The sequence below is a fragment of the Panthera uncia genome, chromosome D1, assembly GCF_023721935.1.
Source record: "Panthera uncia isolate 11264 chromosome D1, Puncia_PCG_1.0, whole genome shotgun sequence".
NCBI lineage: Eukaryota > Metazoa > Chordata > Mammalia > Carnivora > Felidae > Panthera > Panthera uncia.
In genome coordinates, this window is record NC_064808.1 from 5,843,003 (window position 1) to 5,856,329 (window position 13,327).

General features: G+C 52.5%; 2 protein-coding genes across 3 annotated transcripts; both read right to left on the reverse strand.

Annotated features, from left to right (window-relative positions):
- Window positions 1-1,053: 1,053 nt before the first annotated feature.
- Window positions 1,054-3,351, reverse strand: FAM89B (family with sequence similarity 89 member B). Its single transcript, XM_049616728.1, has 2 exons — window positions 2,288-3,351; window positions 1,054-1,880 (listed from the first exon to the last, which is right to left on the reverse strand). Exons 1-2 carry the CDS (start codon window positions 2,585-2,587, stop codon window positions 1,602-1,604), a joined length of 579 nt encoding a protein of 192 aa, XP_049472685.1. The 5' UTR covers window positions 2,588-3,351; the 3' UTR covers window positions 1,054-1,601.
- Window positions 3,352-3,446: 95 nt separating this feature from the next.
- Window positions 3,447-5,170, reverse strand: ZNRD2 (zinc ribbon domain containing 2). 2 transcript variants are annotated; one of them, XM_049616696.1, is made up of 4 exons: window positions 5,028-5,170; window positions 4,463-4,614; window positions 4,248-4,332; window positions 3,447-3,836 (listed from the first exon to the last, which is right to left on the reverse strand). In XM_049616696.1, exons 2-4 carry the CDS (start codon window positions 4,520-4,522, stop codon window positions 3,493-3,495), a joined length of 489 nt encoding a protein of 162 aa, XP_049472653.1. In that variant the 5' UTR covers window positions 4,523-4,614; window positions 5,028-5,170; the 3' UTR covers window positions 3,447-3,492. The 2 variants fall into 2 exon arrangements, with proteins under 2 accessions (XP_049472653.1, XP_049472646.1); XM_049616689.1 differs by having other exon boundaries at window positions 4,711-5,170.
- Between the last annotated feature and the right edge of the window lie 8,157 nt (window positions 5,171-13,327).

Here is a 13,327-nt window from a genome sequence, read left to right on the forward strand (position 1 = left end):
GGCATCGGTCTCTTTCCCTCCCTGCCTGCACTCTGCAAGGCTTGTGAATGGACTACAGGCTGGTGCTTAGTAAATACTCGGTTTGAACAGGATAACTGATCTGCCAGGAGTGCCTGCCTTTGTGTCCAGGAGGCAAGGGACCGTACAGCAGGGTGTGGGGGTGAGCAACCTGTAAACCTAAGCTGTGCAATTTCGAGGTCCTCTGTTTTTCATCTCAGGAAGTTATGGGGGTGTTATGTGTGTGCCTGGAGGTCTGAGCACCACCATACCCAATTGCACAGGCTTCCTCCAGCGAGCCTGACACCTGGGTTTGGGTTTGGCTCCCAGACCCAGCAGTGCGGTCTCGGTTTCTTCTGTAAGAGAAAGCCCTTTACATATAACTCTAAAGGTTCCAAGTGCGATGGGGGGCTAGGCAGCCTGTAAGCGCGGAATGGGAGTATCTGGCACCCAATCGCCCCTCACCAAAGCTGGGTCTTCTGCACGGAAGCCCGGGGCCCTGCCCCCAGCTCCCCTCCAGGGCTTGTGTGGCCTCTAGGGAGGCCTGGGCCAACGCAACTTCACCCCATTCGGCTTCTGCAGCTGTTTCCTTCCACCCAAAGAGCACTCACTAACTCCCAGGCCCTTCCTGGAGGCGTCTTCCCCTCTCCTGCCGAGGGGCCCCTAGGCCCGCTGGCTCAGGCCCACCCATTTCCTGTGCCGCCCCAACTCCGCCCCCACTCGGGGTGGAAAGTTTCTCTCAAGATAGGCGGCTCCTTTTCCTTCCTTCCCAGCCGGCCAGGAAGGACCAAAGCGAGGCGGGGGGGGGGGGAGAGGGGCTGGACTCCTAGATGTCCGGCCAGAGAGGGGAAGTTCCTCGCCAGCCGTCGCAGAACCGCGGGACCAGCTTGGCCAGCTCCCCAACCCCGTCGGTGGAAGGAGGTTTCGCATTCCATCACCGGCCAGCCTTTCTTCCACTCGGGGGTCTTGGGCGCCATCTGCCGGCGAAGCGCGGGGCCGCACTTGCCAGAAACACCGCTATCTTCCAGCCGCAGAGCCAGGCAGTCAGAACACAAGAACGCTGAGAGAGTATTTATTTACCTCCGTGCCCAGGAGTCTGGCCCCTAAACTTAAATATCCAGCATGGAGCCTTGGCCCTCCTGGCCGTGGGTGGGTGCAGGAATGGGGATGCCCTGGTCTAGAGCAGTGGAACCCAGGGACCAGAGGTGGGATGCCCCTGAGCCAGCAGCTGCCAGTAGCAGCAAAAGGTGAAAAGGTGATGGGAACCAGGCACTCATCCCAATCCCAGAGACGCTAAGGGGAGTGCCAGATGCTTTGGGCCCCACCACCAGACTGAAGGTTGGCCAAGCTGGGGTGCACACGTGTGGCAGAAGTGGAGGTCCAGTGCCATGGGCAAAGGCTGTAGGCCAGGTGCCTGCCCCAGTGCCAGCTAACCAGAGTCAGGAGAGAGAGGGTTGGCAATTTTGCCTCTGAGGGGCCCAAGCCTTGCCTTCCTATAAAGTGAGGTGGTATGGGGGAAAGCAGGCACTAGAAGTCTGAGTACTTACTACTGGTGAGTTTCTGAGCCTTTTGCATGGGTGCATATTCCCCCCACCCCCAGCTCTTCAGAGGCTGATGTGGAAGGCGTCCTGCAGCCACTGGTCACGGGCATTGTGTGTCTGGGGCACAGTGAGGGGTGGCGGGTCCGGGGGCAGGCTGGCATCAGGAGGTTCATCATCATCAGATAGGCCAGCATCAGGTGGATAGGAGCTGTCTGAATGCAGGGAGGATGACAGGTCCTGGCACAGGCTCAAGTCTTGGCACAGGTGCTTATAGTCTTGGATTGACTCGTACAAGCCCCACAGCTGGCACAGCAGGGACATGTCCAGCTGCCGCAGCCCCACCTGCAAAAGACTGAGGGTGGGCTGGGGTTGGGGTCCAGGCCACCCTCTGCCCTAGCCAATCTTCCTGCACCTCTCTAAGCACAAAGTTTGTGGACATCAGATGCCACCTGCAAGCTATGAATCTTTAGGCAAGTCACTGACCCTCATCTGTAACATGGGGATAACGTTTATCTAGCAGGATGGAATGAAGTAACACGAGTAAAGCTCTTAAAAATACATGGTAACTAGTGCCATAAACAGTAACTATAATTATTGTTACCATATCCCCTCTGACCCAAGTAGCTTCTGTAGATCTTGAGACGCAAGCTATGCGTTCCCCGTTCCGTGCCTCTGCCCGCCGCCCCGCCCCGGACCCTCACGCTCAGTGGCAGACCCCCGCCCAGTAGGTCCGGGGCCCAGCTACTCACCATCTCCTTGCGCAGCGCTGCTAGTGCTGAGTCGAGATTGACAGGACGACGCGGACCGGGGGGACCGGCGGCGGGTCCCGCGCTGGTGGCGCCCGAAGCGTAGCGGGGCCCATCTGGGACGCGGGCGGCGCGGCTCAGCTCGTCGTGGATGCGGCTGCGCTGGCTGTAGACGCGCTCCAGCTCCCGCCACGAGCCCCCGCTTGCGTTGAGGAGACCGCTGAGGCCGCGCGGCAGCGGAGGGAGCCCGGCTAGGGCGCAGCCAGCGCCACCCGGCGCCTCGGCCGAGGGCAGCCCATTCATGGCCCGGCCGGCGCGGACCCCGCTGCGGCCTGCTTCCCTTCAACGCTGCGCCCGGGCCGCCGCCCGCAGGCCCCGCACCGCGCGGCCCAGCCGGCCGAGCCCAGCCGCCGCCCGCAGGCCGCGCTTTGTTCCTTCCCCGACTCCTCCGACTCCGCCCCTGCCCCACCCCCTTCGCACGGGCGGGGCCTCCCTTAAAAGGGCTATGGTGGTGGGACCACATCTCGAAAAGCTGAGAAAACGGAATGGGGCATCCACTGAACGGGAGCCAGAAAAGGGGTGGGGGTGACCAAAAGCGGCGCACGCGGTCCCTTCGTGGTTCTTTTTTGCTCCCCGCACAACAATGTGTTTAATCATTCTGCCCAATTATAACTCCCAAGGGAAAGGATCCAAAACGAGGGGGCTGGGGCGGTCGGGAGACTTGGGTAAGTCCATACTTGGTCCCTGACGTCCTGTCAAGTGTCTGAGTACCTGGGCTGGGCATGAGGTGGGTCAGGATGATGATACCAGAATACTCAGGGGAAGGAGAAGATGCCAAAGGGGCCTGGAACCCCCAAATGTCACTGGAGGATGGGAAATGAGCACTGGATGGCCGAGGAGGCTGCAGGGGTGCGGAGAGGACCACCCCTCTTCCTTCGGCTTTTGAAGAGGCTTTGGCCTCCTCCTCAGAAAGAAAGTATCACATAGTCCTCTCCCTCTTCGTTCCTTCTGGGCGGGGAAACCAAGCAGAGAGAAGCCCAACGAATCTCTCAGGGCATCAGGGAGAGCAGACAGTAGTAGGGTAAGAGGCCAAAGGCAGGGAAAAGGCTCATGGAGCCAGGGCTGGCATGCAACTCAGAACCAAGAAAAGAACAAACCACACGAGAGGACAGCTGTTTTTCTAGAGGGTTTTTCTCAGGAGGGGCCTCTTAGTGTCGAAGCTGCCGCAGGCTGCGCAGAGCCTCAGCACAAGCTCGGATTAGGCTACACAGCTGGATGCTAGTCTCCAGGGAGGTGCTAGAGCCCAGCTCAGCTGAGGCCCAGGTCAGCTTCTGCAGGAGGGCCTCCTGCGTGCAGGCCAGGACGTCTGCATTTGGAGGCCCAGCAGGAGGGGGTGGCCCCTGGGCTGCCTTGAGCCCTGCTGCAGCTCCCTCACAGTGCTCTGGACGGGGTACTGGGGGCTGAGGGGCTGGCCGGGAGCCCAAGGGGAGCTCCGAGGCAGAGGCAAGCTGGTGTTCCCGAGCTTGGGAGAGGGCAGCCTGGGCGTTCAGAGCTAAAAAAAGGAGAAAGTGGGTGAAATGGTCAGGACGCCTGTCCCCTCTCGGCCACCTGAGCCACCACCTCCTTAACTCTTTACTGCTCTGCTCTTTCTATGCTTGAGATGTTTTTCCTAACCCCTCTATTAGGTAACGCATCCATTTTCTTCTTTGTGTCGAAGTTATTCGTGCCCTTGATTCATCTCTCCCATCAGGACCGTGCCCGATGGCGCCCAGACTCTTCACAGTGTCTGGCACAAAGTAGGTGTTTAGTGCTCTCACTGAACGAATGGTCCTTTCTAGAGCCGAAAGGAGAAAGCACCTTACCTCCGCCCCACCCGCAGACTCCACTGTCACCTCCCAAACCTACTGTTCCGGGGCTTCTATTAGCACGCATGTTCTCCACCAAGCACACTCGACCCCCTCACCCGGATTATCTTTATCCACGTCTGAGTCGAGCTCCTGACAAGCCACGCAGTAGATTTTCCGCTGTTTGTCTTGGAGGAGGATCGTCTAGAAGCAGAAAGTACGGGGGCAGGGGTGAGACGCAAGGCCATGGAATCCAGGGGGGGAGAGTTGAGGAAGGGCCGTGGAGGCCTGGTCCGCGGCCCCATCCCCGATCCCACGTCCCGAGTCTCCTCACCCCGCAGTCCGCGCACGTCTCGCCCAGCATGCGGTAACCACGCAGCAGGTAGTCGCCCATGAGTCTGGAGATGCGATCCTGTCGCTCCCGTCGCGCTTGCAGAACCTTCGTCTCCGCTTCGGTTGGGGGCTCCCAGGAGAAATCGTCGACTTCTGGCGGAAGAGAGTCACAAGAGACAGAGAGGTCTTGCCCGAGCGGGTTGCCTCCTATATCCCGCAACCACAGGCCCCCGCAGCCCAAGTCCTCACCAGCGCCGTTCAGGGCCATGTTGCCGTTGTCGCCACTAGGCTCACCGGAAGTGACGTACAAGCAGCGCGCTTTCCACCCGGCTCCGCCCCCTTCACTCCCTCCTAGGATGAGGGCGGAAACGGCACCCCGCAGACGTCAACATGCCAGGAGTGGGGCGTGGCTGCTGCCGGCGACGCCGGCCTGCTGGCGAGCCCCGCATCCGGAACCGGGTTTGCGAACTTTGGGCTGGTGGGGCCGCAGGAGGGGAGTCCCCGGGGTAACGCCGCTCGGGTCGCAGGACCGGAAAGTGGTGGGTGTGCGGGGTCGCCTGTCTTACCCGTCGCAGATGAAGAAGACCACTTGGCTGGTGAAATCCCCGCTGGCCTCCACCTGCCCTAGGGCTTCCCTTTCCGCACCGGTCCCACCGGCAGGCCGGGCAGTGTCGTCACAACACACTTGATGGTAACTAGTGGCCCCCTGCGCGCGCGTCGAGCCTCCTCGGGCCTCAGTACTTCTCACTTCAGAAGGCAGGCCAGGCGGGGGGATCGGTCTCCCTTTCTATTCCTTTCAGCCTGTTTCAAGACACTCCCACCCCTTTCTGCCTGTTCGGAGTCCCGATCTGCCGACCCCTTAGCCCCAAGGCCTGGGACTGATGCAAAGTCCGCCCCTGACTCACTCTCTCTCTCTCTCTCTCTCTCTCTCTCTCTGATGCAAAGTCCGCCCCTGACTCTTTCTTTCTTTCTTTCTTTCTTTCTTTCTTTCTTTCTCTTTCTTTCTTTCTTTCTTTCTTTCTTTCTTTCTTTCTTTCTTTCTTTCATCTGCCGACCCCTTAGCCCCAAGGCCTGGGACTGATGCAAAGTCCGCCCCTGACTCTTTCTCTCTCTCTCTCTTTCTTTCTTCCTTCCTTCCTTCCTTCCTTCCTTCCGACTGATGCAATGACCGCCCCTAACTTTTCTTTTTCTTTTTCTTTCTTTCTTTCTCTCTCTCTTTCTCTTTTCTTTCTTTCTTTCTTTCTTTCTTTCTTTCTTTCTTTCTTTCTTTCTTTCTTTCTCTTTCTTTCTTTGACTGATGCAATGACCGCCCCTAACTTTTCTTTTTCTTTCTTTCCTTCTTTCTCTTTCTCTTTCTTTTCTTTTCTTTTTTTCTTTCGACTAATGCAAACTCCGCCCGTAACCTACCTTCCTTCCTTCCTTCCTTCCTTCTTTCCTTCCTTCCTTTTTTTCTTTCCTTCTCTTCTTTTTAAAGTTTAAGCCCTCAATGGGGCGCCTGGGTGGCTCAGTCGGTTAAGCGTGGGACTGACTTCAGCTCAGGTCATGATCTCACAGTTTGTGGGTTCCCGCCCCACGTCGTCGGGCTCTGTGCTGACAGCTCACAGTCTGGAGCCTGCTTGAAATTCTGTGTCTCCCTCTCTGTCCCTTCCCCTCTCCCCCTCCGTCTCTCTCTCAAAAATAAACATTAAAAAAAAAAAGTGTAAGCCCTCAAAACGCTGGCTGACTGAGAAGTGCTGTACTGGGCAGGCACAAGAGCTGGTCCAGCTGCTGCGGAGGGGTTCCCGCTGGATGGTGAGGCTGAGGGACCTAATAGTTATGACTGTAATATTCTTTTGTAGGTAGTGCTCCCTGAACTACCTGTAATATTCTTTTTTTACTAGTGCTCCCTGAACATTGGTCTTGATTTTTCCCTCTCTTCTGTGTTCTTTTTCTTTATACATTCTCTCCTTTATTAGATTTAGAGAAGCCAGACGGGGCAGGCAGTGGTCCCCAGATGTGCAGCCTGAAGTGCCTTAAGACTGTACCCCAGGGCAGAGGAGAAGGAGCTAGGATTTAGACCCCCATCATCTAATCGGCAACTTCCTTCTTTGGCTACACAGCACATGCTTCTGCAATCTTACCTGGAGATTGAGTGCCCTCCTTTTGGCCCCATCTTCTTTCTACATAGACTCCCCGGAACTGCCATTTTCTGACCCTTGCTGCCTCCTGCTTACTTGGAGAGCTCTGTGCCCCTCTTCACTCTCTCCATTTACCAGCAGGCTTCTGGGCATTAGTGCTCTTGACTCGCAGGCTGACCCGAAGTCAGTTCAGCCAAGCTGACTAGAGGAACTCTTGAACTCTAACCTGGATGCACAGACCCTCCAGGTCCATACTGCTTCAGCTCCCAGCCCCATCCTAAACTCATCTCATCAGCATGGCCAGTATCCCCTCAACAGCTTATTCTTCCTGGAACCAACTAAGATCCTGACATTCATCCTCCTGTTTCATCCCTTTAGTTTACTCCTCATGACAGCCTTATCCGGAAGGTACTACTGTTACCCCCATTCTACAGAACAGGAAACAATAATGCCTTGAAAATTTTTTATAACATTTATTCATTTTTGAGACACAGAGGGAGCATGAGCAGGGGAGGGGCAGAGAAAGAGAGAGACACAGAATCTGAAGCAGGCTCCAGGCTCGGAGCTGTCAGCACAGAGCCTGACGTGGGAATCGAACCCACAAACCATAAGATCGTGACCTGAACCGAAGTTGGATGCTCAACTGACTGAGCCACCCAAGCGCCCCAACAATAATGCTTTTAAGACATATATCAGGGGGCGCCTGGGTGGCTCAGTCGGTTAAGCAGCCGACTTTGGTTCAGGTCATGATCTCACACTTGGTGAGTTCAAGCCCCACGTCGGGCTCTGTGCTGACAGCTCAGAGCTTGGAGCCTGCTTCGGATTCTGTGTCTCCCTCCCTCTCCTCCCCTCCCCTGCTCCCACTTTGTCTTCCTCTCCCTCTCAAAAATAAATAAACATGAACAAAAAGACACAAATCAAGTCATATCGCTCTTTTGCTCAAAATCCTCTGGCATCCCCCCATCATACCTAGACAAAAATCCAAAGTCTTTACTATAGTCTCCAAGGTCCTATGAATTTGGCTCCCGGCCCACTTCCTCTCTTCCCACTCTCCCTGCAAGCCCACTCTCCCATTACTCAAGGGGATTCTCATCACCTCTCTCTCCTCAGAGCCCGTCCCTGCCTCCAGTTGTGCAGGAGGGTAGACAAGGCACAGGTTGGGCGTCAGGTAGGCCTGGCTTTGATCCTGGATCTGCCGCTTACTGCCTCTGTCACCAGCAGTAATTCCCTTCACTTGTCTGGACTTCCAGCTCCTCATCTGTGAAACTGGGTCAGTTACACCTACTTGGCAGGGTTGCCGTGGGGATTTAGTGAGATGTGAGGAGAGAGGTGGTAGGAGACCGTTGTCTCCCAGCCTCTCACACGAATGCAGGTTTCGTGAGCAGAGACACTACCTTTATTCTGAACTATCTTTCCCAGGATGTTTGTATAGTCAACAGCCTTGGACAACAGAGATAGCGGCTCCCTCTAGAGCAAAGGGCGGACATACTTACTGCCCGTTATGAAATCCCTGGATGGCCCAAGCTCAGGGTTCCTCTACGGTGACACAACTCGCCCTGTGTGTAGGCATCCATATGAGTCCACCTGCATTGCCCTGGTGAGACCTGAGGGTGAGGGGAAGTGACAAGTATTCTCGTGTTCATGACGCGTGCTGTGCGGTAATGAAGTCCTTCATATCTCTGGCCCAGAAGTCTCAGGTCTTCTGCCAGTATCCCTGAAATTGTGTCACCTTGTTTATTTGAAAGTAGGGTGAAATGAGAGACCCTATGGCATACAGGTGTGCTGTTTCGAAGGGACACATGCACCCCCATGTTTCTAGCAGCACGATCGACAACAGCCAAAGTATGGAAAGAGCCCAAATGTCCACCGATGGATGAATGGGTAAAGATGTGGTGTATCTATACAAGGGAGTATTACTTGGCAATCAAAGAGAATGAAATCTTGCCATTTGCGACTATGTGGATGGGACTGGAGGGTATTGTGCTAAGTGAAATTAGTCAGTCAGAGAAAGACAAAAATCCTATGACTTCACTCCTATGAGGACTTTAAGAGACAAAACAGATGAACATCGGGGAAGGGAAACAAAAATAACATGAAAACAGGGAGGGGGACAAAACAGAAGAGACTCATAAATATGGAGAACAGAGGATTGCTGGAGGGGTTGTGGGAGGCGGGGATGGGCTAAATGGGTCACGGGCGCTAAGGAATCTACTCCTGAAATCAGTTGTTGCCCTATATGCTAACTAATTTGGATGTAAATTTTTTTAAAAAATATAAAATTAAAAAAAATAAATAAATACCATAAATTGCAAAAAAAAAAAAAAAAAGTAATAACAAGAGACCCTTTCACAGTTCTGGACTGTTCTGGCACTGAGGATGAGGTGCTGACGGAAGCAGTTTTCTGTAAGAGGAAGTATGGGGGCCTCAAGGGCTGATGAACACATGTTGGGGGGAAGGCCAAGGGAATCAGCAGCGCACCGGTTGACCAAATCGCACAATCAACCAGTCAACAAACGGCCTGCGGCCTCCTTTCCTGTTCATGAGAACGAGTGGGGGAGTGGGGGAGGTCGTTGCCGGTGGAGTACCTGGAGGCAGGGTCAAAGCCAGCTGCCAGACGCCGCGCAGGTTGTGGCTAACTCTCCTCTGGGCGGGGCTGGGGGGGATGCAGGGCCAATTGCCCACAGCCCGGCAGCCAGCCTCGGGTCTGCCCCGTTGTAACACCCAGCCCTAGGACTCGTTTGGGGCATACGGAAGTTTGCAGCCCCTTTCAGACGGCACATACACACCGAACAATGAAGGGAGGGAAATTTACTACCGCTATGGACCAAAGTCGGATGAACCATGAGAATTTTGTTGGCTCACTTGGGAGATGAGAAGGACATGGGATGCTTGTTAAGGAAGGACAGTAACAGCTGGGCCATCTAACAGCTCAGTCCTTCCTACAGTCTATCATGCAAATCTTTTTTTTTTTTTTTTTTACATTTTTTTAATGTTTTATTTATTTTTGAGAGGCAGAGAGAGACAGAGCACAAGTCGGGGAGGGGCAGAGAGAGAAGGAGACACAGAATCCGAAGCAGGCTCCGGGCTGTCAGCACAGAGCCCGACGCGGGGCTCGAACCCACAAACTGTGAGATTATGACCTGAGCCGAAGTCGGACGCTCAACCGACTGAGCCACCCAGGCGCCCCTATCATGCGAATCTTATACCCATGCCAAGATGATGATGAAAGGTCTCAGCTTTGCTTAGTTTTTTGTTTTTGTTTTTGTTTTTGTTTTTGCCAATGAGTCCCAGCTGCTATATCGAAGCTTTATCCCACTCAGGGAGATTCTCTTGAGACAGACAAGCTCCCTTAGAAAACCATAGATGAGGCATGGATTGTTCTTTGGGTTCTTGTTGTCTTAATATGGGTTCACAGTGCTGCTAAAGGTGGCCAAAAAAAATCTGGATAAATTTTTGTGATCAGCTCCACTGCCCTAGAAAATGCTCCTCACCCTTACATTAAAACCAGGAAAAAAACAAGATGTTATTATCACCATGAGACAGAAAGAGCCTCGGCCAAGGTAGTTTCCTTTAAAAGTCACAGACGTGCAAGTCAAGCCCAAGTACTGACAGACATCTATAGAATATTCCACCCAACAATAGCAGAATGCATATTCTTCTCAAGTATATATGGAACGTTCTCCAGAAGAGACCATGTGGTAAACCATAAAACAAGTCTCAGTAAATTCAAAAGGGTTGAAATCATACAGAGTAAGTTCTCAGACCACAATGTAATGAAGTTTTCAATAACAGAAGGAAATTTAGGAAATTCACAAATACGTAGAAATTAAACAGCAGACTCTAAAATGACCAATGAGTCATAGAAGAAATCACATGGAAAAAATAACATGAGAAATTAGAAACTACTTTAAGATTTATGAAAACAAAAACACGACATACCAAAACTTACGAGATACAGTCAAAGCACTGCTTAGAAGGAAATTTATAGTTCTAAAATCTTATTTTTTTTAATTTTTAAATGCTTATTTATTTTTGAGAGAGAGAGAAAGAGAGAGGATGCAGGCAGGGGAGGGGCAGAGAGAGAGGGAGACACAGAATCCGAAGCAGGCTCCAGGCTCTGAGCTGTCAGCACAGAGCCTGACGCGGGGCTCGAACTCAGGAGCCGTGAGATCATGACCTGAACCAAAGTCAGACGCTTAACCGACTGAGCCACCCAGGCACCCCTAAAACCTTCAATTTAAAAAGAAAAAAAAAGATCTAAAATCAATAGCTTAAACTTCCATATTAAGAAAATAGAAAAAGAGGGTGGCTCAGTCGGTTAAGCGTCCGACTTGAGCTCAGGTCATGATCTCACGGCTCCTGAGTTCGAGCCCCGCATCAGGCTCTGTGCCTGGAGCCTGCTTCGCATTCTGTGTCTCCCTCTCTCTGTTCCTCCCCAACTTGCATCTTCCTCTCTCTCTCTCTCTCTCTCTCTCAAATATAAATAAACATTAAAAAAAAATTTTTTTTAAGAAAATAGAGAAAGAAGAATAAGCTAAACCCAAAGCAAGCAAAAGAAAAGCTACAGTAAAGATTAGAGAAAAATCAACCAACCTACATATTAGTTCATTGAAAAGATCAACAAAATTGACAAACCTTTTGCTGGACTGACCAGCTCAGGCCCAGGTTGGCCAAAGGGTATGAACCTGGCAGCTGCAGCCAGAAAGCAATGTGGCTGTGGTTGCTATGTCAGGGAGTCCCCACACGTGAGGTCAATGCCAGTGATAGTAACCCTGCCGGCCAATAGGGGGCTTCGCATGGCAATGCTTTCGGCTAACTGTGGAAACAAACCACGGCTGCTCAATACAGATCGCTCATGTAGCTGCCCACACCATGGACCATTCCCTAACGAGACTGGCAAGAATCAAGCTGTTGATCGGTCCTGCATCACCCAGGTTGTCTCCCTTTCTTCCTGGGTCTTTCATCATACGCAACACGTCCACCACCATAGAGTGGGCACAAAGGAGAAGATTCTAGGCTTCTGGTACAGAGGCCACCACTCCCTGCCAAACTTGTGACTCCTGCCGAACGTTCATCTGTGTGTCCTACGACTAGGGAGGCCACAGCGTAGGTAGTGTTGCCCCTGTTCTCTCCGGGGGAATTGACTACATAGAACCTTTCACTCCTTCTTGGGGCTATCGGCGGTGCCTTTTTCAGGGTACGGTGGTGCTGTGCCAGTCCAGCCAGGCAGCTTTGGCCACATCATTGTGGTTCTTTTTTTAAAAAAAAAATTTTTTTAACGTTTATTCATTTTTGAGACAGAGAGAGACAGAGCATGAACAGGGGAGGAGCAGAGAGAGAGGGAGACACAGAATCTGAAACAGGCTCCAGGCTCTGAGCTGTCAGCACAGAGCCCGACGCGGGGCTTGAACTCACGGACCGTGAGATCATGACCTGAACCGAAGTCGGACGCTTAACCGACCAAGCCACCCAGGCGCCCCCATCATTGTGGTTCTTGAGACTCATCTGTGCATTTTACTTTCTGGATGATTTGTAGCGTAGGAACAGTGCAACTGTTATCCCAAAAGCCACGCAACAAGGGGGGCTGATGGTCTAGGGATTTGGTGGCCCTTTCATGCCATCATCCGCAGGCAGGTGGCACTGTTGAGTGTTGAAGTAGTTTTCTCAAAACTAAACTCAAAAAACATGCAACTCTTGATCTTGGGGTGGGGAGTTCAAGCCCCACGTTGGGGGTAGAGTTTACTTAAAGAAATAATAAACTCAAAAATATTTCTGGCCCTCCCCCCGGTCCACACAACTCAGTACAGCAGTTCAGTCACTGAATGTGGCTGTCCCCAGGATGGGACCATCTCCTCTTGGCTATGTCCTTTGTAATGATCAGGATGAGAGGGGTGGGGTTTAGATAGACCAGTTTTAAAAAGTCACTGGGGCACCTGGCTGGCTCAGTTGGTACAGCAGGCGACTCTTGATCTCAGGGTTGTGAGTTCGAGCCCCATGTTTGGTGTAAAATCTCTAGAAAACAAAAAAATACATGATTCTTTGTTTCCCCTAACACTAGCCCCAGCCTGTTGCTGCATTTCCTCGGTGGCAGCTCAAAGGGGACCTATGAGATTTACATTGAATTGTGGTTCAACCACCTAGGTTCTCTTGTTGGACAGATGTGGTCCTGGATCGTGAAAACTGGAGTGTTCTCTCTTTGAGTCCTCAGAAGTGGCCCAAATGTAGACTGGGGGACCTAATGAGTCCCTGTAAGTTTTATAAAAATGTCCCTGTCAGGGGCGCCTGGGTGGCTCAGTCAGTTAAGCATCCGACTTCGGCTCAGGTCACGATCTCATGGTCTGTGAGTTCGAGCCCCACGTCGGACTCTGTGCTGACAGCTCAGAGGTTGGAGCCTGCTTCAGATTCTGTGCCTCCCTCTCTCTCTCCCTCCTCCCCTGCTCATGCTCTCTCACTTCTCAAAAATAAAAACGTTAAAAAAAATGTTTTTTTAAATGTCCTTGTCCTTCTTGCACCAGACCCTTCCAGATGAAAGATGTCAGTAGGGAATGATTGGAAAAAGGTGACGTTCTGGCTACTGGAACAGAACAGATTGATTTTGTAACAGTGGAAGTGAAACAACCACCTGGGTCGGAGGGAGGACTTCAGACACAGGAGCCATGAGGGAGAGAGAGACATTAGTGATCTTTGTCTTTCCAAGGCACCTGGAGCCTCCCTTACTAAGGAAAACACCCTGGTCCAATGCACGCAAA